General features: G+C 33.1%; 1 protein-coding gene across 2 annotated transcripts; it reads left to right on the top strand.

The window, feature by feature from the left end:
- Positions 1-16,284: 16,284 nt before the first annotated feature.
- On the top strand, positions 16,285-27,980 carry LOC132312409 (WEB family protein At5g55860-like). Of its 2 annotated transcripts, XM_059810775.1 has the most exons (4): positions 16,285-16,783; positions 17,008-17,101; positions 24,505-24,709; positions 25,993-27,980. In XM_059810775.1, the coding sequence occupies exons 3-4, from the start codon at positions 24,539-24,541 to the stop codon at positions 27,781-27,783; spliced, it is 1,962 nt and encodes a 653-aa protein (XP_059666758.1). In that variant the 5' UTR covers positions 16,285-16,783; positions 17,008-17,101; positions 24,505-24,538; the 3' UTR covers positions 27,784-27,980. The 2 variants fall into 2 exon arrangements, with proteins under 2 accessions (XP_059666758.1, XP_059666759.1); XM_059810776.1 differs by lacking the exon at positions 17,008-17,101.
- The last annotated feature ends 20 nt before the right edge of the window (positions 27,981-28,000 follow it).

The following is a 28,000-nucleotide window of genomic DNA, read 5'->3' as shown; positions in this document are numbered from 1 at the left end:
ATAAGTTCTAATGGGTGGCCACAAAATGGACAAATAAATAGTCTGACTTGTACAAGATATATAATCATCCTAAAAAAAAAAAAATCAATAATAATAATAATAATAGAGATTTTGAATAAGTTCAGTTATTTATTACTTAGTAATTTAGTTGGCTGAACGTGCAGCTCATTCATGTGTCCAAGTTCGAGCCCCCTCCCCCAATTAATATATGATGATCTATTGCTTACTATAAAGTATAGAACGTTAAATTTTATGAACATGACCATCAGATATAATCCTACAGTGATATTACAAACATACCATTATCATTTCTTAATCCAACAAAAGTTACAAAACCGCTATTCTACCTTTTAAAATTTTCTAAATTACCTTTATCCTCGTTTAAAAGTTTCCTAAACTAACATTACCCAAATATATATTATTAATCAACATTTTGTGGGTTTGTGTGCTTGATGGAAGAAAAATAAACGAGAGTATTATCTAATTCCCTAAGAAGGTGTGTTTATGTTCGAATCCCCCTTTTACTATAATAAAATAAATAAAGAAAAAAAAAATACCTAAAAAACTCAAAGTTCTAATCACAAGAAGGCTTCTCTATTTGGATATAGTCTCATTTTTATTTAAAGGTGAATAACTTTCACTCACTACTCCCTCTTCTATCCATATTGCATAAAATTAAAATGAGGTATTGCAGTTTTTATTTAAGTCATTGGATAATTTGAAACAAAAAATTTATTATTTTTTTTACGTTCAACTAAAATTAAAATAGATATTTATTCTTATTGATGTATCTTCATAGATTTGGTCATTTTTTATAATGCACACTGCTTAACAGTTGGCCAAAAAAGAAAAGGTACATTGTCTTCTACGTGTGATTTGGTTTGCCTATAAGAATTACTGAAGTATAAAAATTGTAACATGATCATTACTTTTGGCCTAAAAAAAATAATAAATTGACCATTATACTCTAAGTAAGAAATTTTAAGTTTTAATTTATTTGATGTCCACGCAGCAAATTTTTTTACCCTATAAACATAGAGGACAACCCTCCAATGTAAAATAAAACTATCAATTAACTAAACTATCAAATTTTTATATGTGATCTTGCAGACTTACAAATTGTGTTGATAGTGGATAGTTTATGTGGTTTTTTTTTTTTTTTTTTTTTTTTTTTGGTAAAATTAATTTAGAAAATTTTGAATAAACAAATAGGTAGAATGGCAATTTTGTTGGATTAGAAAAGGAGAATGGTGGATTTATAATACTACACGTGGTGTGGATAAAATTCCTTGTTCGACGATTATCACGCCTGGATTATCACGCCTTTATATATATATATATGTTAAACAAGGATAGGGAAGAAAATAAGTCAGACATTGTTTTAATACTTCTATTACTTCTTTTTAATACAACTATTTGAGCCCAAATGGTGGTTCTGAATTATGTCATTTGTTTGTTTTTTTTTTTTTTTTTTTTTTGTCAAGGTTAATAAGAAAATAATAGAGAATTCTATTTTTCTCCTTGCTCTATATTTTTTCTAAATTTATAACAAAAATTAATTATTATGTATATCGAAACTATTATTCTTGGAGAAACTAACTGTTAATAGGTCTGAAAGGATTTCAAGTGCGAGTATTTGCTATAAAGTCCTATTTGAATTAGACAAGTTGGACCGATTAATAACCATCTTAGACTGGTTGAACTGGCTTCTGCAACAATTGGACCAGTGAATTGTTTTACCCAAAAAAAAAATAATACTTAAATATAATTTGAATATATGAAATTGTCAAGGGTTAAAAGTGTGGTAAGAAACTTTTATACGAGTCCAGTACCATTTAGAACTAAATATTTGTCAAATTGTTTTTGAAAATAATAATAATAATAATAATAAAATAAATTGTTATTGACAATTTATATAACATTTGCATTATAATCTTAAATGAAATGATAATTTTAACTTTACCTTTACAATAAATAATTATTACTTTTTAAATGACACAGCTATTCTTTCATTTTTTTCTCTCCTTATCTCTAATCTTTGATATTTTAAGCATCTTTTGACCCAAAAAAAATAGAATAAAATTTGAATAATTTTTTTTAAGGGATCAAAATTTTTTTTTGTTATGTTGAATAAATTGTCTCTTTTGGCCGGATAAAAAAAATAAAAAGTAACCATTTAAAAAATTATCTATTACCAAAAAATAAAGTTACCTCTCTTGAAAGAAAAAAAAGTCAATTTTGTTGAATAAATATATATTTCAATTGTAAAATAAAAAATAAAAAAAAATCATTATGGAATAAATTATCCCTTTTGACTGCCAAAAGTAATTATTTGTATAACATAAATTATTTTCTTTGAGAGGATCTCCACAAAAAACAAAAAGAAAGAAAAAAAATTAGTAAAGAAAGTAAATAAGGTAAAATAAATAAATAAATAAAGTTGTATAAAAGGTAGTTACGATATTATAAATTAAAGAATTGTGCATTAATAAATTCAAATAATTTCTTGTCATTTTCCATAAAAAAAAAATTATAAATGTATTGCAATTGGAGAAAAATGAAATGAGAATATCACTAATATGATACATAAAATGTCAAAGTTGTTTAATGGAAGTTGGAACTTTTGCACAAGATAATAACACTCAAAATTAAATATAAGTTCTAATGGGTGGCAACAAAATGGACAAATAAATAGACTCTGACTTGTGTGAAGATATATAATCATCTTACAAATAAATCAATAATTATAATAGGTTAACTTAAAGGAGACTCCTTTACATTTGCAAAAATTCAGTCAGACCCCTGTCAGACACTGTTAAGGAGAGATTTTGATATAATTTAAAGATGATATATAGTTTGTAGCCAAACATAACGGTTGAGGGGTAATTTAGGCATTAAAATTTAATTTTTTGTTAATGTGGCAAAAAGTGTCTCTGACTAGCTTTGACCATTGACCGAGGGGAGAAATTGATGTGTGTCAGAAAAAGTAAAGGGTGTGACTGAATTTTTGTAAATGCGAGGATCTCCTTGAAATTTGGACAAAGTTCGAGAGTGGAACTAAAGTTAACCCATAATAATAATAATAATAGAAGTGTTGAATAAGTTGAGTCAGTCGTTACTTAGTAGTTTAGTTGACTGAAATGTTCAGTTCCCTCGTGTGTAGTTTAGTTTAGTAGTTTAATATACAATGATCTATTGCTTACTGTAGAGTATAGAACAGGAAGTTTTATGAACATGACCATCCGATATAATCCTACAGTGATATTACGAACATACCATTATCATTTCTTAATCCAACAAAAGTTACAAAATCGTTATTCTACCTTTTTAAAATTTTCTAAATCACCTTTCTCCTGGTTTAAAAGTTTCCTAAACTAACATTACCCAAATATATATATATATATATATATATATATATAATCAACATTTTGTGGGTTTGTGTGTTTGAAGGAAGAAAAATAAAAGTGAGTGTTATTTAACGATCTAATTGGTATAATCCTCAACTCCCTAAGAACATCAGTTCGAATTCCCTCTTTACTATGATAAAATAAATAAAGGAAAGAACTTTTCTTTTCTTTCTGAACAAACCTCAAAGTTCTTATCACAAGAAGGCTTCTCTCTTTGAATATTGACTAATTTTTATTTAAAGGTCTCTTTTTGGATATTGACTCATTTCTATCCATCGTGCATAAAATTAAAATGAGGTGTTGTATAGTTTTTGTACCAGTCATTGGATAATTTGAAACAAAAAATTTATTATTTTTTTTACGTTCAACTAAAATTAAAATAGATATTTGTTCTTATTGATGCATCTTCATAGATTTGGTCATTTTTTATAATGCACGCTGCTTATCATTTGGCCAAAAAAAAAAAAAAAAGATACATTGTCTTCTACGTGTGATTTGGTTTGCCTATAAGAATTACTGAAATATAAAAGTTGTAACATGATCATTACTTTTGATCATTACTCTAAGTAAGAAATTGTAAATTTTAATTTATTTGACATTCACGTAATCAGGGGCGGAGCCAGGAATTTAAGGTTGGGAGGCCGGATTTGAACTATATAATAAAAATTTAAAACAACACTTATAAATCAGTTATAATATAATTTATTTTTAAATACTGGTCATAGTATATATATCTTGAGAAAATTCAAAAATGAAAAAAATACAACTTGGACACAAAAAAAATAAAATAAAATAAAATATTGATGCTAGAAGAAAATTTTGGAGAAGAAATGTAAAGAAATAAGCATTGTTAAAAAATCAAATTTTTTTTATCAATTGTTTTAATTTTTCAAAAATCTAATTTTTGGAAGAAGAAAATTAAGTAGATTCCACAATTCAACAATATAATAAATTTTAACTCAGTTTTTAACCAAAAAAAAAAAAAGTCAACAAGATTATTATTGAGTTATTAAACAAGATACAAATAGTTATAAAATTTTTTATTTAGAAAGTAATAACTAAAAGTATATAGATGATATTATTATTATTATTGTTATTGAGAGTTTCACAATACTTTAGTTTATCTTCTTTCCAAATATTTTTAGGACTTGACAATAAAGATTGTTATATAATTTTAGATATTTTCTTGTAAATATCATTTTACAAAAATGTTTGACAAAAAAATACTTCATGCATTTTTACCAAACACAAGGGAAGATTAATTATTTTATTCTTTTTTTTCTCTCTTGAATTAATATTATAGATATTGTACGTGTATATATAAATAAAATAATAATGTGTTGATATAACAATTATAATAATTATTTACCAAAAAAAAAATGACTATAATAATAATAAGCTTAAATTTTTGTTTCTTAATATTTGAGCTTTTAAAAGTATAGTTAAAAGAGTGCAAGTTGAAAAATATTTAAATTTCAATGAGACACAAATTAAATTTATTTTCGAACTCTTTATTTTGGGTCAATATATGCTGGAAAAACATTGGAGGGCCCATTGAAATTTTTAATTAATATTTGAGACAAAATCTACAAATTTATTCATATTTAGGGGTTATTAATAGAATTTTCAAAAAAAATTAGCTGGTCAATATATCTGTTAAAAATAATGGAGGGGCCAATTAAAATTTTTAATAGATTTAGATGCAAATTTTGTAAATTAATTAACAATTAATAGGTAATAGAACATTTTCCAAATTTTTTTAATATTTGAGACAAAATCTACAAATTAATTAATATTTAGGGGTTTATAATACTATGGTGGGGATAAAATTCCTTGTTCACGATAATCACGCCTTTATATATATATTAAACAAGGATAGAGAAGGAAATAAGTCGGACATTGTTTTAATACTTCCATTACTTGTTTTTTAATACAACTATTTGAGCCGAAATGGTGGTTCTGAATTATGTCATTTGTTTTTTTTGTCAAGGTTAATAAGAAAATAATGTGGTAAAAAATTTAATTAATATAATTTCTTGGTGTTTCGTATGATAAAATTTGGCTGAATTAATATATTTTTATAATAAAATTTGGCGAAATATATCTTGTAAAATACTCATTTTTGTACGGCGTAAGAGATTATAAAACTATGAATGGAAGATACTTATTAGAATCTACACATGCGTTTCCTATTCATAACATGGTGAGATAGAATCAAATCATCGACTGAGTTTCATGTCAGATAGAGTTAATGAAATCATTCTTGAGAAAGAAAACGTGAAGAGCTTGTGACTATCACCAAACCCAATAAAAAAGGGTATCACATTGCTAGAATACCATACATAATAATAAACAAGCAAACAAAACAACTCCTGCTTTCTAAAGAAAATAATGATTAGAAAGAGAAGGAATATGTTTAATGTAAGTTCATATTTAGTATATTTATACATGTAATGTGACATTTCAGAACATTATGTGATAAATCTACCAGTAAAATTGTATTTTTTTCTAGAAAGACATATTTGTTATATTTTTCTTTTAAGGTTGTATCATTAAACTTAAAAAATGCACATCCAACGCATATATCTAGAAGTCACACAACAACAATATTAAATTAGAAATGCAACATATTTTCGATATTGTTTAGTGTCGTTGCTTCGATATAAAGTAGCATTTAGACAAATACATTAAGCCCAAATGAATGGTTTTTGAAACACAATAGAAGACCTTGCTTTGTTTGTTAGTCTATGCGGGTAATTGGGCCTCCAAGAATGACATAGAGTTAGGTTATTTAGAATAGAAGCCTCACCAAATTTTGGAAGGCCTGAGACCGTCCAAGCCCAAATTTGAGGTGTGTTATTTTTTATTTTTAAAGCTGGTGGCAGCGGCAAGCGCACATACAACTAATATTTTATTTCAAGGCAGATAAAATTAAGAGTTTTTCGTACGTATAGGAAGTATTACTATTGGTAATACATTATATTTACATCAATAATATTTTCGATTGAAAAATACATGCATTTTTATATAAAATATAAAAAATATTTTAATGAAATTTTAAAAGATTAAAATTCAATTCATAATATCAATATTCAATCGCGTGCATTTCACATTAATTCTATATTTTCATTTTCATGAAAACATTGATTCAAGAAAAATATAAGCCAAGTGTTATTAGTTGTAGGTAAAAACAACAAAATGACTTTGGGGAAAGTGATTTATTTTCCAATATTGTCCTCTGAAATTACTATAAAAAAAATTCATTATTGAGTGTGTTGTGACTTGTCTTAGTTGTCTATAATATTTCATTTTTATCCGTCCCTCCCAATATGTGAGTGTGTTGTCTCCAAATATAATTTGACTATATATATATATATATATATATTTCGGAAGTAATTTGACTAAAGATTACTGGCTACTTACTAAAGGGAAAATTTTGCTAAGATCACTACTACTTTTGGTTTGAAAGAAAACAATATTGGAAAATGAAGCTAAAAGAAAGCAAGTGTAAAATGAAAGCAAATATATATATATATATATATATATATATATATTCATTTTCTTGTTTTCCAATTCTAAAGTTGAAAATACTATGATTTTTCCAGAAATAAATATATCAACAAATATAGATAGCCGGTAAAATACTTTATTTTTGGTTTCATTACAAGAATCATATCTTCTGATGGCCTGATCATGTGGGGTTGGGGAGGACGGTGTTCAGTTAGTGAAGGCCATGTTTGGGATGTTCTCAACTTTCAAACGGTACTGGAATTACTTATATAATTCGGCTGCACCTTCGTGATTTACACGTGGACATGTCTTGAGGACGAGAGTCCGGTGGCATGAGAATGGCAGGACATGTGGTAGACATGTGTCACACATCCAATACAGTTTGTAGCATGAATAATATGTTTTTTTAACATTTTGTTTTTAGAGTTTTTGTTGTTGTGGACGGTGAAAAAAATATATTGTTTTGCACAGTGTAAATTTTTTGTAAATAATGGTAAAAAAATTAAATTATTAATTAAATATTTTTACATGCTTAAATAAAAAGATTCAGTTGCTACAATGATATGATTGATATATTGGTTGATTCTTTAGATTGAGATAATGTGAATTGATGGGTTAGTTATTAGTTTATACTATGGACTGGTCTTTATTTTTTAATTCTAATCCAAAAAAAAATATATAGAGTTTGAAAATTAATTTAACTTATATCTTTTTGAAATTTATATAAAATTTTAACTATGACCATTTCAGTCTTATTCTTGAAAACTCAAATTTTGTGGAACATACCTCCCAAAAAACAAAAAAACTTGTGAAACATAAATTTTTGTTGGTATGATGGTATCATTACTTCATTTACATATACACATATATATTAATTTAAAAGATAAAAATACTTTATAATAAAAGTGCATTCACTTGATTTTTTTTTTCTTTTTGTCACACATTTTAGTCTTACGGTTTCTATAATTAAAATATCTAAAATTATATACTAATCACTATTTATGAGTTTTTGATTCATTAAAAAAGAGGAGAAACTAAAATGTGATGAATAATGGTGCATAGTGGCATGCTGGTGTAAATGGGATAGTAAATGAAAGAGAGAGGGATAAGAATGGTCAACATAATAAGAGACAAGCAGACAAAACAACTCCTTGAAATATTTGTGAAAAATTATAAAAAAGAGAAGGAATATGTTTAGTGTAAGTTCATCTTCGGTATATTTATAGCATAGAAAGGTGACATTCTAGAACATCATGTCTTTTTTATAAAGACATAATTCTACTAGTAAAATTGTGTCTTTTATAGAAAGACATATCTGTCGTGGTATTCTTCATACAACATGTACATGGAGAAACCAAACAGCAATAATATTAAGTTGCAACAAGTAGTACAGCTAGATAAAAAATTTTAAGCCCAAATTTTGGCGGGCCTGAGCCCGTCCGAGGATTGGCAAGCCCAATTAGAAGACCGTGGTTAATAGTGAGTTTTTAGAGAAATAAATATATCAAAAAAGATAGATAGCCACTAAAATACTTTATTTTTGGTATCATAACAATCACTATTCACAAATTTATTTTTAAAAAATAATAAATTACAAAAAAGTCATATCCCTTGGTCCAACCTTGTCTAATAGATTAAAAAACTACATGTTGCCCTTCACAAAACCAAACATAAAGGTGCTTTCACACTACAGAAAACTCACTTTCTGCCCCCGGGGGCATAGCTGTGATGGTTGGAACTTGGAGACAGGTTTGAAATGGCCGATGTTTGACTCTTCCCAAGCCATCTATTTCTCTCGATTGACTGTTGCGCGTGTTGAGGGGCCGGTGTGCGTGGCGCAGGTTTGTAACTCGGGGTGGGTCCCTAAGGGGCCCTGCCCAGGGGAGTTCCTGTTTCCAAAAAAAAAAAAAAACTTACTTTATACTTGATACAATGATACACTAGAAGTGATCAGCTTGCTGGGTTACACCTAGACATTTCTCTCCAATATCACACGAGCCATTGTTGAACTCTATGCATTCTCCGACGATCTTATACACTTTTAGAGTGTGGGCATCCGACATGCGACGGCTGGAGTGTTGGTGAGATTGAAACACAGTATTGACGTTAATTTATCTCTCAATTTGCTCTTCTGTTCGCCTGATGTGGGGTTGGGGAGGAGGGTGTTCAGTTTTGTTAGCGAAGGCCATGTTTGGGGTAAAATTTCGAACTTGTGAAGGTATCACTTATATAGTACGGCTGCACCGTCCTGAGTTTTACACTTGCACATGTCTTGAACGACATAAGAGTCTAGTGCACTACTTATGCATGTTTGGTGAAAACTGTTACGCTTCCAAACAGTGCTAAAACATTTCCGAAAATGGGCCTATTTTTAGAAGTATCAAAATGATGCTTCTTGTTGCTTCCAGAACTGTAACGGTAAAATGCTTCATATACTGTAGTCTATTAGTGGAATCATTGGGCCCAAAATACTTGAAGCAATATTTCCATATCCAGCTATAAATGTAAAAGCAAACGAGAGCAAACCCTAGGGCGATTCGGAGGCTATTCCACTGTGCATCGAGCTTTAACCATCCCGTCGCTACAAACGACGTTCTTGCAGGCTCCAATCGGTAAACATAACTCCATTCTGTTCTTGTTCGTCTTGATGGTAATTTTTTCCTATTTCGTCTTGGTTTTTTTGCTTGGATCTGAAACCCTAGTGGTGAGGGTTTCAGTTTTATTACTCGGATGAGTTTTTTGTTATGTTGTGTAACATTTTGGGTCGACTTTGTGCTTGGATCTGGAAACTGTACTTCGAAAATTTAAGTTTTGTCACTTCGATTCAGATTTTACTATCTTGTGTCTTATTTTTGGTTGAATTTGTGCTTGGATCTGAAAACCGTACTTTGGAAATTCAAGTTTTGTCACTTCGATTAAGATTTTATTATCTTCTGTCTTATTTTGGGTTGAATTTGTGCTTGGATTTGAAAATCGTACTTCGGTCTTTCAAGTTTTCTTTACTTCGTTTCATATTTTATTATGTTGTGTATAATTTTGGTATTTCTGTCTTAGATTTGGAAACCCTTCTTCCAAAAAAAAAAATTTTTTGGTACTTTGATTCAATTTTGTTTTATGTTGTGTATAACTTTGGGTCTATTTTGTGTCTTCGATTTGGATACCTTACTTCTGAAATGAAATTTCAACTGTTTTTCACATTATTGTCACTTTAATTAAATTTTTTGTGTTTGTGTTGGGTTGTTCGTTTATAGAGTATGAGTGTTGCAGTGGCATGACGTTGTCACTGACCTTTAATTCGTCCTAAAAGTAATAATTTCAACACTACTTCTGAATTTATAGATTTGTGTAGGATAAATTTTTGTTTTATGCTGTGTATAAATTTGGGTTTTTTTTCTGTCTTCCATTTTTCTGAATATACAGATTGGTTACTTCGATTCATTTTTTATATGTTGTGTCTAATGATCTTGTTGGTGTTGAAATTACAAATTGGTTAGTTCGATTCAACTTGTAAATTTTTTTTATGTAAAAATCTTTTGTCATTGGTTACTGAAACTCAGTTTTTGTGTACAACAAAATGCAAACTGAAAATGAAACCAAATTGAACTATTTGTTAAAACTGTTTATCATGTTACCAATATGCAAACTGACTTCCAACTTGTAACTATTTTTTATATAAAATTCTTTTTTGATTGGTTCTCAATAAGAGTTTTAATATATCTTCTTATACTTTTTATTTGTATTGAACTTGAGTTATTGTGTATAACTATATGAAAACTGAATTGAAATTAATTGATCAAATTGCAAAACCGTGTATCATGCTACATATATGCAAAGTGACTTTCAGCTTGTAACTTTTTTTCATTTAAAAATATATTATCATTAGTTACTGAACCTCAGTTTTTTTTTAGAACTATATGCAAACTGAATTGAAACCCAATTGATCTAGTTGTTTAAATTGTGTATCATGCCTACCTATATTTAAACTGACTTCCAACTTGTAACTTTTTTTCATTTAAAAATCTTTTATGATTGGTTCTCAGTAAAATAATATTTCTTCTTATACTTTTTATTTGTACTGAACCTCATCTTTTGTGTATAACTATATGAACACTTTGATCAAATTGTAAAACTGTGTATCATGCTACCTATATGCAAAATGACTTCCAACATGTAAATTTTTTTCATTTAAAAAACTTTTATGATTGGTTCTCAGTAATCCCTTAGTCCAACCTTGCCTAGTAGATTAAAAAACTACATGTTGCCCTCTACAAAACCAAACATAAAGGTGCTCTCACACCACAGAAAACTCACTTTCTACTTGATACAATGATACACTTGAAGTGATGAACTTGCTGGGTTACACTAGGACATTTCTCTCTAATATCACACGAGCCGTCGTCGAACTCTATGCATTCTTCGACGATCTTATACACTTTCAGAGCGTGGGCATCCGACATGCGACGGCGGGAGTCTTCGTGAGATTGAAACACAGTATTAAGTTAATTTCTCTCTCAATGTGCTCTTATGTTCGCCTGATGTGGGGTTAGGGAGGACGATTTTCAATTTTGTTAGCCAAGGCCATGTTTGGGGTCAAATTTCGAACCTGTGAAAGTATCACTTATATAGTATGGCTACACCATCCTGAGTTTTACACTTGCACATGTCTTGAACGACACAAGAATCTAGTGGCATGAAAATGGCAGGACATGTGGCAGACAAGTGTCACACATCAAATGTAGTGTATACCATGAATAAGTTGTTTTATAACATTGAAGTTAATTATCAAATGTAGTGTTTTTGTTTTTTTCAGGCCTCTGTATTAATAGCCTGAAGAGTTCTTTTTTTGTATCTGGGGTAGATGATGTTCTCAAGGATAATATACAGTCCCTTCTTGGGTTTGAATGTGGATCACTTCCTATAAGGTACTTAGGAGTCCCACTTATCTCCTCTAGATTCACCTCTGATGACTGTAGAGGACTTGTTGAAAGAATCACTAAGAGGATAAGTCATTGGACTTCTAATTTTCTTTCGTATGCTGGCAGAATTCAGCTAATCCAATCCGTGCTCTATAGTATGATTAATTACTGGTCTAGCCTATTCGTTATACCTAAGGCTGTGCTCGCTGAGATGAACAACCTATTAAGGAATTTCCTATGGTCAGGCACTGATTTTAAGCACACTTTGGGCAGCATGCTGTCTTCCTAAGGAGTGTGGTGGACTGGGTTTCAGAAATTTAGACGTCGTTAATGTGGCTGCAGGACTGAGACATATTTGGAATCTTTTGACCAATCACAGGAATAGTCTGTAGGCGTAGTGGTTTAGAGTACAACTTATTAGGGAGCGCTGCTTTTGGACAATGAATATCCCACAGCCTTGCTCTAGCAATTGGAATAAAATCCTCCATCTAAGAGGTGTGGCAAGATCGATGATTAGATGGAAGGTTGGGAATGGATCTACAATTTTTTTCTGGGATGATATTTGGCTTGGTGATGGCCCCCTTTCCTTGATAGTCTCAAGGGATTTTATCGCTAACTCACCCATGTTACCTGATCAGAAGCTTGCATCCTTTCTTCATGATGGCCATTGGATCTTCCCTTAAGCTCTCACTGGCATTTTCCTGGACCTAGCTAGTATTTCCACACCAAGCTCGTCTGTTGATACGTTGGCTTGGGCGCCATCACCAACAGGTTTTTTCTCACTTAAGCACACAATTGAGTGGCTATCACTTCCTCACCAGCTGAAACCGTGGGCCCATCTCATCTGGAGCAATCTCTCAGTACCAAGATGCAAATTCTTTCTTTGGCTTGTTGTACAAAACAAATTGCCTACTCTTGATCGAAGCTGCATAAAATCATTCCATGGTTCAAGATGTTGTCTCTTCTGCAATTTGGTGGAGGAATCCCATAACCACCTGTTCTTCTCATACCCATTTTGATTTCACTACAAAGTAAGGGTAGATTTCACTTTCCCTCATCTTCTTGGAATGAAATTGTTGGAATAATATTGTTGATTAAGCTTCAGCTCAGTGGTTGAATAAGGGGCTCAGATCATCAATCAATAAGCTCTTGCTTTCCACAACTTGTTGACACCCATTTTGGTAAATTTTGTATTGATGACGTGACAGTAGAGAAGGGTGATATTCCACGTAGATTGAAGTTGAAATTACATGCAAAGATGGGAAGAGTATTTTGAATAAGTTGTGGATAAAGATAATTGTTTTAAGGCTTATTTTTTGGTTAGTTTTAGTTGCATAATTATGTTATCTATATGATTAGTTTATTTTGAATTAATAGTTGATTAAGTGATAGAGTTGTAATGCAAGTAAAATACTTGCATATAGGAGTTTGTTTTACGTCTACAAATAATGCTATAAGCATGCTTTGTAAGAGGTCCAGCACCCTCAGAATCATTATTATTATTTGTTTGTTTTCTCAAGCTATTCCAATAATAGCATCTTTGCTATTTCTTCTTTCTCTTTATCCCTATCTTCTTATTCTCGTTCTCTCTCTTTCCTTTTATCTCACTTTCTCTCTCTCTTCTTGCTATATCTATTTTCCTCCCCTTTCTATTCTCTCAATCTTTACTATAATTTTTCACTGATAAAGTCCTTTTAACTAAGGCAATTCTAAACTCAAAGAGGAGTTTTTATTGTTCTCTTTTTTCCTCGCAATCACTTGAAAGTCAACTTTCTCAAAGGGACTATAGTTGACAATTTACATTTGAACCATATATTTGGTTCTGGCACGCCTGGTTTACATCAAATTAAGATCGGATCTTAGGAACCGATTTTAGGGTCAACACAACCATCAACAGAATCTGGCTTGAGCGTAATAATCGGATCTTCAACAATCGTAAATCTTCACAAATTGCCATTTTTAGGGAGATCACTACCCTTGTTCGGCAACTGGAGTGGGATCTACCGGCCTTCATTCGTCCACCTCCAGAGCCTCCAGATCGGGTGATTTAGGGGTGTAGGCAAACCCTAATCTCTAATCACCGGATGGATGATATGGCTGATACATGTATAGTCTAAGGTTCACTTAGACTAAAAATGTCCTATGCTATATTGTCGGGCCTGGGCCTGTTGTTTTACTTTTGTTTGCTCTTGGATTGTAACCTTTTACTGCAGTTGCTGGCTGGTCCACGATCGTGGGCTTCCTCTGCAAATGGATTGTAATCTTTTGTACTTATTTATATAACTAACTTACCTTCCCAAAAAAAAAAAAAAATAAATAAATAAAGAAAAATGGTTTGTACTTTAGTCTATTGAAGAAAATTCTGATTGAAGCGACTTAACAAATGTCTGAAATAGTAACATTATTGAAGACAAACTAATAAAAACAGGTATTGTGGATTGTCTTATTCATTCATGACTTTTCATCCCAATTAGTTATTCGGAAGCTTCTTAATAATCAGATTATTTGACTAATGAAATTATAATTCAACTAAGTATTCAATTAAATTAAAAGTAAACAATTCAAGTGCAATTTTTCTTTTTCTTTTTTCAGATTCAGTAAAACAAATTTTTACTATAAATTGGATAAAGCCATTCTAGATGTGAAATTAAATATTATTCATCTAAACTTCTCCTTTTCCAAAATTGAATGTTCATTCCATAATTGAAATGCTAAAGTTTTCATTAATATTTATTAAATATATCATGATAAATTACACTTATCTACCCTCTAGTTATGGTTTATAAGTTATTACACTTATCTTCTCCTGTGTTTTGGATAATTATAGTTACCTCTATTCTAGTTACATGTGTGTATCAAATTCACTAAAAGCAAGTTGTGGTAAGTTTTTTTTGCTTCATTTGACAATTATGTTCTCCAAATTGCTATCAAGACACTTTTAATTCAATACCTATTGTGCAAAAAGATAAATATACCCCCAACTCAACATTTTTGACAATATAATTTTCTTTAGTTAGGGATATACTTGTCTTTTTACACAACAAATATTTGACAAAAGTGTTTTGCACAATAATTTCAAAGGTATAGTCAAAAAACTTGCTATATTAGCGTTGATCATCTTTGACTGTAGTGAAATTGATGACACAGGTCAATTTGTTACACAAATATAAGAGGGAGATACCTGTAATGATTCAAAATATAAGAAACATAAGTGTAATACAAACTAACTGAAGGGAATATAAGTGGAATTCATCAAAAATATTATGCCACTTTTTAGTGATAAGATCGAAAAGGAAGTGAAATAATATATATATACATGTGTAAGTTTCCCAAATCTGTATAAATATCTCAGTGGGACAGAATGAGTGGGAATCACGTCTTGTGAAATTGGAAGATACTGGATGGAACTCCTTCTGGGGAGACCATTCTCAATAATTTTTCAAAAACCAGACACGCATGTTTGGAGCATACACACACATACTCATGCTGGTACAAAAAAATGTCAGAATAAAAATAGAACACAGATATGCAAGGAGGTTTGTTTTGTGCGAGGGCAGAAGAATGAAGACCCAAATTTAAATCACACTTAATGAAATTGGAGCAAGAGCATACACGAAGTTCAAGAGCGGATTAACGCGCGAAGTGTTAAAGTATCACCCATTTAAAAAAATTATATGACTTATGTTATTACCGTTACAAATAAACTAAATCAAATAGACGTAACTTGGATTTATTGCCTACACAAAACACACGAGAACTATAATTATGAACATGTTTATAAACTTATTTAGTTTTCAGAAACCTACACAAAACTGACTCTAACAATGTTTGAGATAGACTCATTTACTAAAACCATATATAAAAAATAATATATAAAAATAATTAAATTAAACTCACTTATTTACTTAATGAAGGAACATATCTATCCTATAATGTTCATAAACAATTTAGTTTAGTGCATTTGCAGTGCAACTCATGTGAGATGAGATTTCATAGCGATTTCGATAGGTGTTTTAAAAAAACTAAAGAAAACAAATGATAATTTTGATTTGATTTAAATAACAATTTTTAAGAATTACAAAAATAGAAAGAGTTTTGAGATCACTATTCTTTATATCTACAGTATATTTTCATAAAACAATTTCTAAAAACTGCTAAAAAGAAATTTTTTAACCAAATAAACCCATTTTCTCATTTTCTTCCAATTTTTTTATTCAGGGTTTTCTTCTGACTTTTGTTGAAAGTTTTTTTTTTTCCTATCATATACTGTATATTTTTATAAACGTTGAAAGTTTTCACTTTTCGTGGAATCCAATGGGCCCTAAAATGGGCCCACTTCTTAACCACTTAGAACGGATGAGATTAGACTCACCTAATTTTTTGCTTATACCCCCTAGTACCAATCAGGCAGGTCTTTGGACGGTGCCAATTGCTGACATGGCATATCACTCTCTCTCTCTCTCTCTCTCTCTCTATCCTACTGATGATTTGCTGATATAAAATTTGTCTCTCGACAGCCTTTCGAGCTTTCAAATCCCTCTCTTCATTTCTCTCTCCAGTTTCTCTCTCTACTGCAACTGTCTTTACCGTTTCGATTCTTCAAGAAACCCTATCTATTAGTAGTATTCAATTCAAAAGCGGTTTTACACAGTTCCTTCGATTCTTGAAAACATATTTTCCTTAGCTGGAAAATTGTTATTGGATTTTCTTGGATACTTTTTAACAAAGTCTTGGACTGTGCTTGGTGGTGTTGTGTGCCGTGTTTTAGGAGATTCTCAAGGTTGTTGACTTCTGAGAGAGGATGAAGATCGGTGAAGAAGATGAGCGAGAATCGTCGCTCTTCGCTATAATTTATGAAGATTGAAAGACTTCTTGAGATTTTGATACTTGATCATTTCTAGGGTTTATGATGCGTTTCTCTTATCGCTCTCACACGACTAGGTGTTTGAAGTAAGCTAATACTAGTTTTCAACCTCTTTTGCTTCATATATATTGTTAGATGTCTGCTATGACAGTTCATTTGATTTTTTTCTTTTACTCAACCTATCGTTTTCACTATAAATTTTCTTGTATTGTATAATATAATATGTGATTCTTTTTTCAAAGTGGTGAAAAATTAAGAACTGTTACGAGGTTCAAGAATCTGACCATATGATGTTTGATGTGATTTAAAGGTAGGGTTTGATTTGAACTCGTATACTGGAACCATTGAAGTTTATCGTGATAATATTTGGCCCATCTGGTGGAATAGTTAACAGGATTAACCAGGTATACTTGGCCCACATTATGCTTGTTTCACTAATCAGACTTCATATTTAAATTGGAACTTGTTAGCAAACGTATTAATGAAATTGAACTTTCCATTCCTACTAATGGAGGTGATCGACTTTTTTTTTTTTTTTTTTTTTTCTTTCTTTCTTTCTATATATATATATATATCTTTTTTCTTTCTTGAAGTCTTAATTAAATTTATTCCTTTCTCAGAACTTTGGCTAATATAAAGTGTCAATAGGATTGCACAGATGAATTACTTTTTAGTGAACTGATATGTTGTTTCAGTGTTTATTCATGCTTATTTTGTCTGTAAAACAAAGGATTTGTTTCAGTGTTTATTCATGCTTATTTTGTCTGTAAAACAAAGGATTGGAGTTTATGTGGCACTTTGTGTAAATTCCATGCTTGAAGAGTTTTCTTGTTTAATTCCATGTTGAATTATAGGAAAGTTCTTTGATGTTGAGACTTGTAATTGATTGAAGAATATGATTATTTCTTCCAAAAATGGCTGCAAAATCATGGATTGGATCGTTCTTTTTTTACTTTCAGTTAATTTATGTTATGCAATATTCTTCTTTTATTTTATTTTATTTTATTTGGGTTAGGTAGACACACCCAATTTTGGATTATGCTTGGAGCATGTATGCAAAATGCCAAAAAGAGGTTATTCCTAAGTGTTTCACTGTTTTCATTTTTAGAGTTTAAAACAGGTTTTAGAAACAAGAAATAAAGAACGGGGAACATATGGACTTATTAAAGTCTTATTTAATCTTCCCAAGTATCCATAGGAATATATCGCTTTAATTTGTGCATTTCCACTAGTTATGACTTCTTAGGAAGTTATATTATTTCATTAATGATTACTGGCTCTGTAATATGATTATTTTGTTTGTAATAATTATCTTGGAGACTGTAGGTTGGAATCACGCTCTATTAGAGTAAGATGTGTCTTATCAAAATTATTTTTAGACTTTGGTTTTTGATAGTTTTCAATTTGGTTGATTGTAGATTCTAAATTGAATGCTCTCTCTCTTTCTTCTATTGTTGCATACTTTCTGGTCTTTCCCAGTATCTGGTTTAAGGTAGTGAATAACATTTCTTATTTTTTAGGAGACTTGTGATCTTAATATGTTCTTAGAGCGAGGCAAAAATCTTATACTGTTCGCAATAACTTCTCAGAGTAATGATACAGTCAGTCTTTTTCATTGAACTAGAAATTTTGTGACCCCTGAGTCCGACTCTAAGCAAGGTTGGTAAGTTACTTTCACTAAGTTTGAAGCACTTGGACCTAGAATTGTAAAAGATAGTTCTAACAAGTTATGTGGAAAGAATTTAGCAGCAATTCAATAATCCATAAGAATTGGTAATACAAGGTTGTTTTAAAGAAAAGTAAGATATGGATTGCAATGGAGCAGTCGGACATAAATAGGATTTGTAAGGTAATGACAAAAAGAAAGAGTAGTACATGGTTTATAGTGGTGTCCTTGAATGCATTTGTTTCATTGTGAATTTAGTGTTGCATTGGTCAATTATTGTTCAATGCTAAAACATAATATGATTTTTCCACTTACAAAAAAATTGTAGCTTATTGTTTAAATGAAGGTTTAATCATTGAAAATCAAGTTTTTCATATGCCATGCACGTGTTTCTTTTTTTATTTCAATTTAGTCTGGCATTATGAAGCCTTCTTGTTAGTAATAGTTTGATCTTCTGCTCAATGAGCTATTAATATGAATTTTCAAGAGCTCTTGGTTGTTTGCATGAAAGGACTTCTAGATATTGCCATTCTCTTAATTGGTCGAATTTGGAGGTTGTGAAAATTGTTGTACAGTGAGAGAGTACTTTAAGATGGAAAGAGGGAAGTTTGGGTCTTTGGTAGGATTATGGAGTTCGATAAGCATATTGGTGTGTTGTTTTGGATAAGAACATGAAAACATTTCTTTTCCATTGTAAAGTGGTGACTTCCAAAATTCCTATAAAATTTTATTGGGATCCGCTCCCCTTTTCAGCGTTTTTTAAAAAATTTTATTTATCAAAAAAGAAAAAAAAAAGTGGTGACTTCCAAAATTCCTATGTCACTTGCATTTATTGCAAGTAGTTGGTCAAGGGACTTTTGGATAAGCAAGGAGATTAAGTCCAAATTTGTTGGTCAGTTGCATTTATTGCAAGAAGTTCATCAATGGACTTTTGGATAAGCAAGGAGATTAAGTCCCACTTTGTTGATTGGGATTCTACTTTAATTTCTCAAAAGTTAGGGGTTTGGCTTTAGCTAATGACAAATCATGAATCTATTTTCGAAAAGTGACTTTTGAGGTTTGGTGATGAAAGAGAGCTTAATGTCATGGGCCTAGAGATTTGGCGCAGCGGCACGGCCCGTGCGACACCAAGGCGTTGCTTTAGCTTGCGCAAGCGCCCTGGTCAGCCACCACGACCTGCCCTCCCAAGGATACATGCTGACTGGTTTCGACCTGCCTTGGTCTCATCAGGGGAACGGCTCCAGCTCCCGACCAGTTTGTGCGGGCCTAACTCCCTTCTTCATAGTTAAGTCCACGACTAGCGAGAATTGAACCGAGTCGTCCTGCCTGAACTCTGAAGAAGTACCATCCTGTGGTCCTGCACGGCCCTTCCCTGGAACCATTCCCAGTCAATGAATGTTCTTAGCCAACCAGCATGCGTGTCTTCTATGCTCATGGCGTCGTTAGAAATCAGAACGTGACATTCTCCCCCACCCAAATCCTGCGACACCCTCGTCGCAGTACGGCACTGACTCCACTGCGTCCAACATTCCAAAGTTTCTCTCCTCCAAGTGGTATGCTCACCTGCCCACCATCGCTTCCTTGTACAACCCTTGGCTGCACTCGCCCAATGATAGGGTTTCGGGCTAAAGGGACACCCACTTCTTCGGGACGCAACCCCACGTTATGCCGCCTCCGCGACACCCCGAGCAAACAAGGGCCCTCCAGCTGACTTGATACCCGCCCTTCGCAACGGTTTACATGCCTCTTGAACTTGCAAGAACTTTGGTGCGCTCGGCCCTCCTGCCATCCGATGCGCGCGGCCCTTCGGCTTCAAAGGACGCATCTTCATGGGGAGATGGAGGCTCTCCTCCAACAACATTGATTGCCCACCGACGCTTTAGTGCACCCACTTCATTCTCAAGACCCCCGGATCGACAAGGGGGTACATCTCTGTGCTTTACCCCAAGTCCTGCTCTGATACCATTTGTCACGGGCCTAGAGATTTGGCGCAGCGGCACGGTCCGTGCGGCACTAAGGCGTTGCTTCAGTTCGTGCAAGCGCCCTGGTCAGCCACCACGACCTGCCCTCCCAAGGATACATACTGACTGGTTTCGACCTGCCTTGGTCTCATCAGGGGAACGGCTCCAGCTCCCTACCAGTTTGTGCAGGGATGGCCAACTCCCTTCTTCATAGTCAAGTCCACGACTAGCGACAAGCACCTCGAACTGAACCGAGTCGACCTGCCTGAACTCTGAAGAGGTACCATCCTGTGGTCCTACACGCCCCTTCTCTGGAACCATTCCCAGTCAATGAATGTTCTTAGCCAACCAGCATGCATGTCTTCTATGCTCATGGCGTCGTTAGGAATCAGAACGTGACATTAAGGATACGAGTAATAGAGTAGAAATATGAGAAAGAAAGGGAGATTGGCATCCTAAATAGGTGACGTGGACTTTAGGAAACAATTGGTGAAGTTCTGGTTGAGTTTTCTAGAGGAGTGTGTTTTAAGGAATCTAATGGAAAAAGAACTTACATATGGAAAAACAATTCATGAATAACCTCTCTTTTAAAGCAAACAATTTGCATTTACATGCTATTTCAGTTAAACGAGGCTTGTTTAGTTGATTATTTTATTTGCTCACTCAAAGGAATATATATGTCCTAATATTTTAGTACCTTTTGTAATTGTAGCCTTTTCTCAATGAGATTGTCTTATCTTTTTTTTTTTTTTGGTGCTTTTAGGGTAGGGAGAATTGCTTTCTTGGGCGAAAGGGTTTGGATGGATAGAGCATCTAAGGTGCTCCATTGTTTTCTTTGGAAACTAGGAAGAAATGCTTGACAAACGATCAACTCGTTAGGAGTGAAATCAATTTTTTCTCCACTATTCATTGGCCTTAGATTTAATGCTCCATTTGGTACAGGGGGGATCAAGAACTGGAAGGGAGGGTAGGAAAGTGGAAATCGTATTAGCAGGGAATGTCTTTTTCCTTGCTTTGTTTGGTTGAGGGGGAAAAAAATGAGGATGAAAGGAAAGATGTCCGTTTTTATTTTACCTTTATACCCTTACATATTGGAATTTGCTAACTTCTTGACGATCTTTGGGCAGAAAGGATTTAGTGGGTGCAGAAGGAAGTCCTCTCCTTATTTCTTCCTTCCCTTCCCTTTTACTTTCTGTCCAGCAATGGAAACTGTATAGGGCATCTCTTTCCTCCCTCCTTTTCTTCCTTCTACTCTTAACTTCTACCAATGTGACCTTACCTGATTTTCTTGCTTGGGGTTCTTATTTAATGCCAGAATTGGTTGTTGATTTACTTATTAGATAATGATTTGGCTAGAGAATAAAACAAACTCATTTAGAATGTTAGTGCACTTACTAGATAATTCCTTTAAAGCTTGATTAGACTCTTATTTAGAAGTTGTTGATTTAGCATTCCCTTATTTATCTCCTTCTTGGCTTTCTTTAATGGATTGTGTGGACTGTTTATTATATGTTTGAAGGCACATATGTATGGTATCTACATTGCATTACTAGGCCTTGCCTTTTCACTTATTTGATAATATTCTTTTGGATATTAAAATTATATAGGGAGAAATATATTGCTGATTTTGATAAGCAAGCACAATTATGAAGGAGTATTAGAGGCATATGGAAAAAGTAGAGTATTACTGTAATAAATAAATAAAAGTAGAAAAATTAGAGTATTAGAAGCATGTGGAAAAATCAGTTGGAGAAATGATGTGGAAAAGACCCAAATACAAAACGAAGACCATTGCTTCATGGAATCTGAGATGATCTTGTTTCTTGAATCTAACAGATGCCTTTTTACTTTTTTCCTGGAATAAGATAATTTTTTTTTTTGTTTTGAAGTTAGTAGTTTTTGGAATCATTGAAGTTGTATATTGTTGTATCCTGAGAAACTAAGCTGAACAAGTGGATAATCGAATTATAATGGTGACATGGGCAATCATTATGTGGTTTCATATGACCATGTGCTTATGAGAGTATGATGGGTACATTTAACAATATAAATGTTTCTGTAATATCTCTTCATTGTAGGTAACACAAAGAAATAATTTGTTTGGATGCTCTCTAGAGTGTTTGAATGATAAGAAACTTTCATGTACGATGTGGGCAGACTTGATGTGTCGTTTCTTGAAGGACTCTCTTGTGAGTTGGGACAATAGATTCCTCATATAAGCCAGATTAGGAAGGTGTTTCTTACTACCAATCATGTTTCACATATGTCGGATTCTGAAAACTTGAAATTGATGGTGGGTTAACATATCCAAAGAAGTGTCTTTTCTCTAATTAATTTGCATGGTGGTGAAATTGATTGCAGAATTTTGACATTTGTGTCATTACAAATTTTAACATATATAATCATAAAAAAAGGGAAATTCCAAATGATTACCGTTATTCTGGTTAGCAACTATATATGCTGATGAGATGTGATCCAGTGAAGTCTCTTCATTGTAGGTAACACAAAGAACTAATTTGTTTGGATGCTCTCTAGAGTGTTTGAATGATAAGAAACTTTCATGTACGATGTGGGTAGACTTGATGTGTCGTTTCTTGAAGGATTCTCTTGTGTGTAGGGACTATAGATTCCTCATATAAGCCAGATTAGGAAGGTGTTTCTTACTGCCAATCATGTTTCACATATGTCGGATTCTGAAAGCTAGAAATTGGTGGTGGGTTAACATATCCAAAGAAGTGTCTTGTCTCTAATTAATTTGCATGGTGGTGAAATTGATTGCAGAATTTTGACATTTGTGTCATTACAAATTTTAACATATATATAATCATAAAAAAGGGAAATTCCAAATGATCACCATTATTATGGTTAGCAACTATATGCCTGCTGAAATGTGATTTAGTGAACTCTCTATGTATATTGATGGAATGTAACTCGCTAAGGTAACTTGTACAAAATACATTATGCAGAGTAAATTCTGTGTATTTATGCAATGTGATTCACCCAAGATTATCGTAAGAAACTTGTATATCTTTATGGTTTCAAATATCTCAGCCATCTTTAGTCTCGCAAAACATTGTATTTTTTGCCATGCCAAAATACCTAAATAATTCATATGCAATGCTAGTAGGATTAAGGCCAAGTGTTTAATGTTTGGAATACAGAACTTGGAAAGTAAAAAATTTCTCTGCTGTCTGTTCCTCCCACTTTCAAGTTATTGCGGCCTTAACTCTTGCTCTCAAGGAATTTCAAGCGAGTTACTAAAATTAATCCCTTTGAGGTATTAAGACTGTCAATTTAAGATATTCCGCCTCCTTTCATGGTTTTACCTGAAGTTGCATAGAGGGAAATATGTTGTTTGGACTCTGGAAATCATCTTTGGATTTTCATGGAAGAGGATTTTTTGAGACTTCTAAAGTCGCAAAAACATTTCTTATTAATTCTTTTTGTGCTTCTTGTCAGTTCTGCCAAAATCTCTTCGTTAGTTCTGGTTTTAATAATAATCGTTTACATTTGCTGCTTCTGTTTTTTATTCTACACTTTGTTTATATCAATACAGAACTACTAAAAGTATGTAATCAAATTCAATAAACCTAACATCATATGATTAAATTTCTTTTTGGGGAGGGAGGGAGAGGGATGGAGTGAGGGAGGGAGATGGCTTCAATTTGAAAAAAACATTTAATTTTGTCTCAAGAGAGGATTTTAGGAAAATGCGTTAAATATAAGAAATGAGCGTGTGCACTCAGAATAAGAAGTGAACAAGTAATATTGAAAATTTCAGTTCCGTAGTGTAACCTATATATGCTTGAGAGAGTGTAAGCTATCATGTTTGCCTGTCCGAGGCATCAAAATCTCCGTTTGTTCTTGAACTTAACTTCAGAACTCAGAAGTAGGCTTTAAAGTCAATTTAGATTTATTTGCTTGCATGTGTATTGGACAGTGCTTGCCACTACGGGAATGTATTAGTAAATGCCTACTCTCAATTGGTAAACCTGTGAATGTAGCTTTTGCCATTACATATTTCCAGCTCTTCCTTTCTCATACTTGATGTGGAATATATATCCAAGTTTCGGGATGCAAGAATTAACTTTATGCTAAAGCACTTTTGAGGCGTCACTTATATATTTCAGTTATTTGTAAATAAGCTTGACATCTTATTGTTTCTGATTGTTCTTAACAGGTAGGCGTTGGAGAACTATATTAAATAAAGCAGTATGGGCACAAAAGATTGTCTTAATACTACGGACTCTCCTAAAGTTCTAGTTGGAGAGATAGACACCAGGGCACCATTTCAATCTGTCAAAGATGCTGTCACTTTATTTGGTGAAGGCACTTTTTCTGGGGAAAAATTTCCCATTAAGAAGGCAAAACCTCATTCTGCAGAGGTATTTCTGATACTTGTTTTTTAAATGTCTGAAGCTATATATATATATATAAATTTCTTCCGATGTTCAGACAATAACATTTACATGGATCACCCACATATCCTGAGAAACTTAATTGTATTTTCACCAGGTGTCAAACTATAATCAATTCTTTTGAAGTTAAAGTGCATGGATTTTTGTGGTTGATTGTGTCATCTTGTTAGTTTATGAATTTTACACTACAGAAAATATCTTGTACCCAAGCGCTGAGTACTGGTTGTTCAGTGGCCTAGAAAGATATGCTTGGGCTCAGCCTTATTATCTAATGAAGTACAAATTTTTTAGTCAATGCAATTCTACATCTCATTTACTGCAAATTTGTATTGATGCAATTCCAAATCTCTTTTTCTGCAAATTTGTACTGCGATGTTTCCATATTTCAAAAAATAAATAAAAAAAAAAAAAACTTGTTATTGGTAAATTAGCAAGAGAAGATGGACAAAGGAAAATGTTTATAGCCATTCTGAACAATGTTATATGTAAATTATTTGAATAATTTTCATATAATTTGGTCTCATTAAAAAATTTGTCTCTGAAAGTTTTGCATGCATGCAAATGTGGTTGTGCGTATGTACTTCTGTAGCAGCCAGCAACAGTCATTGGGTAGCATTACTGTATTAGAAAAATTTATAGGTTATCTATGTTTTAATGGAAATTTGTTCTAAAAACAAGCATCTTTTGATTTTGGTTTTATTATTACATATATATTTTTTATGAATGAATGAATGAATGCCGATATCCTTTTCTTTCACCAAACGCTTGTAAAATTAAGGTCATTATTTAGTCTTGTTCTATAGCCTACGTGGGATGATGGGAGGGTGGACTGGAGAGTCTCTTTGGTATTAATTTATACAAAATAGTTGCTCTCAGGCTCGAGCCTGTGTTTTTCACGATTGTCAGTCCAATAATTTATCATTACACAAGTGCACTCAAACATTTGTAAAGTCTCCACTTTAACACTATCTAGTGCCAAGGGCATCTTTGAGTGAGGATAGTGGGATTTAGTTGGGTGGTATGGGTATCATCACACTAACATACTTTTAGTTACTTTTAGAGAGGTTGTACTATGGTAAATTGCACTGATACTTGAATCATTTTATTTATTTATTTATATTATTTTTTATATTTATATATTTATAAGTGCACTGATACCTGGTCATTTTGCTTCTGATCCATTTTAGAGGGCAATTCATTACTTAAATTTTTTTTTTTCTTCTTTATGTTTTTTTGGTGCTTTATTGCAGAGGGTATTGGCGAAAGAGACACAGCTTCATTTGTCCCAAAAAGAATTAAATAAATTGAAGGAACAACTGAAGAATGCTGAAACTACGAAGACCCAATCACTTCTAGAGCTTGAAAAGGCTAGAAAAACAGTTGAGGATCTAACGCAAAAGCTTAAAACTGTTATTGAGTCAAAGGAATCTGCAATTAAAGCAACTGAAGCTGCAAAGAGTCAAGCAAAGCAACTTGAAGAAGCAAACAGTGGTGATCCTGCACGAACTGACGGTGCCTGGAAACAGGACTTAGAAAGTGCTAGAGAACAGTACATGGTTGCACTCACTGAACTCGACACTGCAAAACAAGAGCTAAGGCAAATCCGTCAGGATTGTGATGCATCCCTGGAAGCAAAAGCTACAGCTTTCGAGCAAGTAACAGAAGCTGAGCACGCAGCCAAAACGAACATGGAAAGAGCTGGTGAGATTTCGAAAGAAATTACTGCTTTACAGGAGTCAATAGGTCAGGTGAAGCTTGCAACACTGCAGGCCCACCAAGAGCAAACAGAGATATATTCTAAGAAGGATGTTCAAAAGCAGTCATATAAAGCTACTCTTGAAGAGTCTGCAAAGAAATTGCTTCTGCTGAAAAAAGAGTGTGATCCTGAAGTCACAAAAAATCTTGAGGTCCAGCTGGCTGAAACATTGACTGAGATTGGATCTATTCGAAAAGATATTGAATGTGCAAAGGCTTCAGATCTTGATTCTTTGAGGACTGTCACTTCCGAGCTGGACGATGCTAAGGAGTCGTTGCATAAAGTAGCTGAAGAGGAAAAGTCCCTTCAAAGCTTGCTGGAGTCTCTGAAGCTGGACTTGGAGAATGAGAAGAGAGAGCATTCTGAATTGAAGGAGAAAGAAGCAGAAACGGAATCCATTGCAGGGAATTTGCACGTTGAGCTCCGGAAAAGTGAGTCTGTGCTTGAAGCAGCCATTGCAGAAGAATCCAAAGTAAGAGGTGCTTTAGAAGAAATGATCTCGACGCTCAACCAGCTATCATCAGAAAGGGAAAATGCCAAACATGAAGCAGAAGAGATGAAGAAGAATGCAGAAGAGCTGAAGAAGGAAGCTGAAGCCACCAGAATTGCACTAGAAGAAGCAGAGAAGAAGCTAAGAGTTGCACTGGAGGAAGCTGAAGAAGCAAAAGCAGCCGAGGGAAGGGCCGTTGATCAGATTAAGATCTTGTCGGAGAGAACGAATGCAGCACGTGCATCAACCTCCGAATCTGATGTCCAAATCACAATCTCAAGAGAAGAATTCGAGTCATTGAACAGGAAAGTTGAGGAATCTGACAAACTAGCGGAAATGAAAGTAGCTGCTGCAATGGCTCAGGCAGAAGCTGTAAAAGCCAGTGAAAATGAAGCCCTCAATAGGTTGGAGGCAACACAAAAGGAGATTGATGATATAAAAGCTGCAACTCAGGAGGCATTGAAGAGGGCCGAGATGGCTGAGGCAGCCAAGAAGGCAGTCGAGGGGGAGCTTCGAAGGTGGCGTGAACGAGAGCAAAAGAAGGCGGCTGAAGCTGCATCCCGAATTCTGGCAGAAACAGAAATGTTGTCAGCATCATCCCCCGTTAACTACCATACTGAAAAGCAGAATCCACCAGAAAAGGTCATTGAAACCCGAAAGTATGAAAAAGAAAGAACTTATACTTCTAAGAAAGTACTTTTGCCTAATCTTAGCGGCATCTTTCAGAGGAAGAAGAACCAAGTTGAGGGTGGGTCACCATCGTATCTGCCTGTTGAAAAGCAGCAGCTTGTGTGATGCTTGTGTTTGTGAAACTTCTGTGCTACTAAGATGGTTGAGAGAAACCCTGTTAATACCTTGGTTTTTGAATCAGTTTTCTGTTCTTTTTGGGTCTGTTTGGGTAGGGATATTGAATTTCATGGGTAGAAGTGGAAGGAAGTGTAAGAAGATTGATTTTGTATGAATAAACTAGTAGTTGGTTTGAGTTTGTTTTACGTTCTTCTATGATGGAAAA

This window comes from Cornus florida, unplaced genomic scaffold (genome assembly GCF_030987335.1).
Source record: "Cornus florida cultivar Cherokee Brave unplaced genomic scaffold, ASM3098733v1 CherokeeBrave_3.0.0_Hap2_Chr06, whole genome shotgun sequence".
Taxonomy (NCBI): Eukaryota; Viridiplantae; Streptophyta; class Magnoliopsida; order Cornales; family Cornaceae; genus Cornus; species Cornus florida.
The sequence above is the reverse complement of the archived record's forward strand: the minus strand, read 5'-3'. Positions and strand labels throughout refer to the sequence as shown.

Excerpts from the sequence above, each read along its gene's own strand:
- LOC132312409 (XM_059810776.1), top strand. The coding sequence starts at position 24,539 with ATGGGCACAAAAGATTGTCTTAATACTACGGACTCTCCTAAAGTTCTA. Across the intron at positions 24,710-25,992 it reads CAAAACCTCATTCTGCAGAG|AGGGTATTGGCGAAAGAGAC; the intron begins GTATTTCTGATA and ends GCTTTATTGCAG.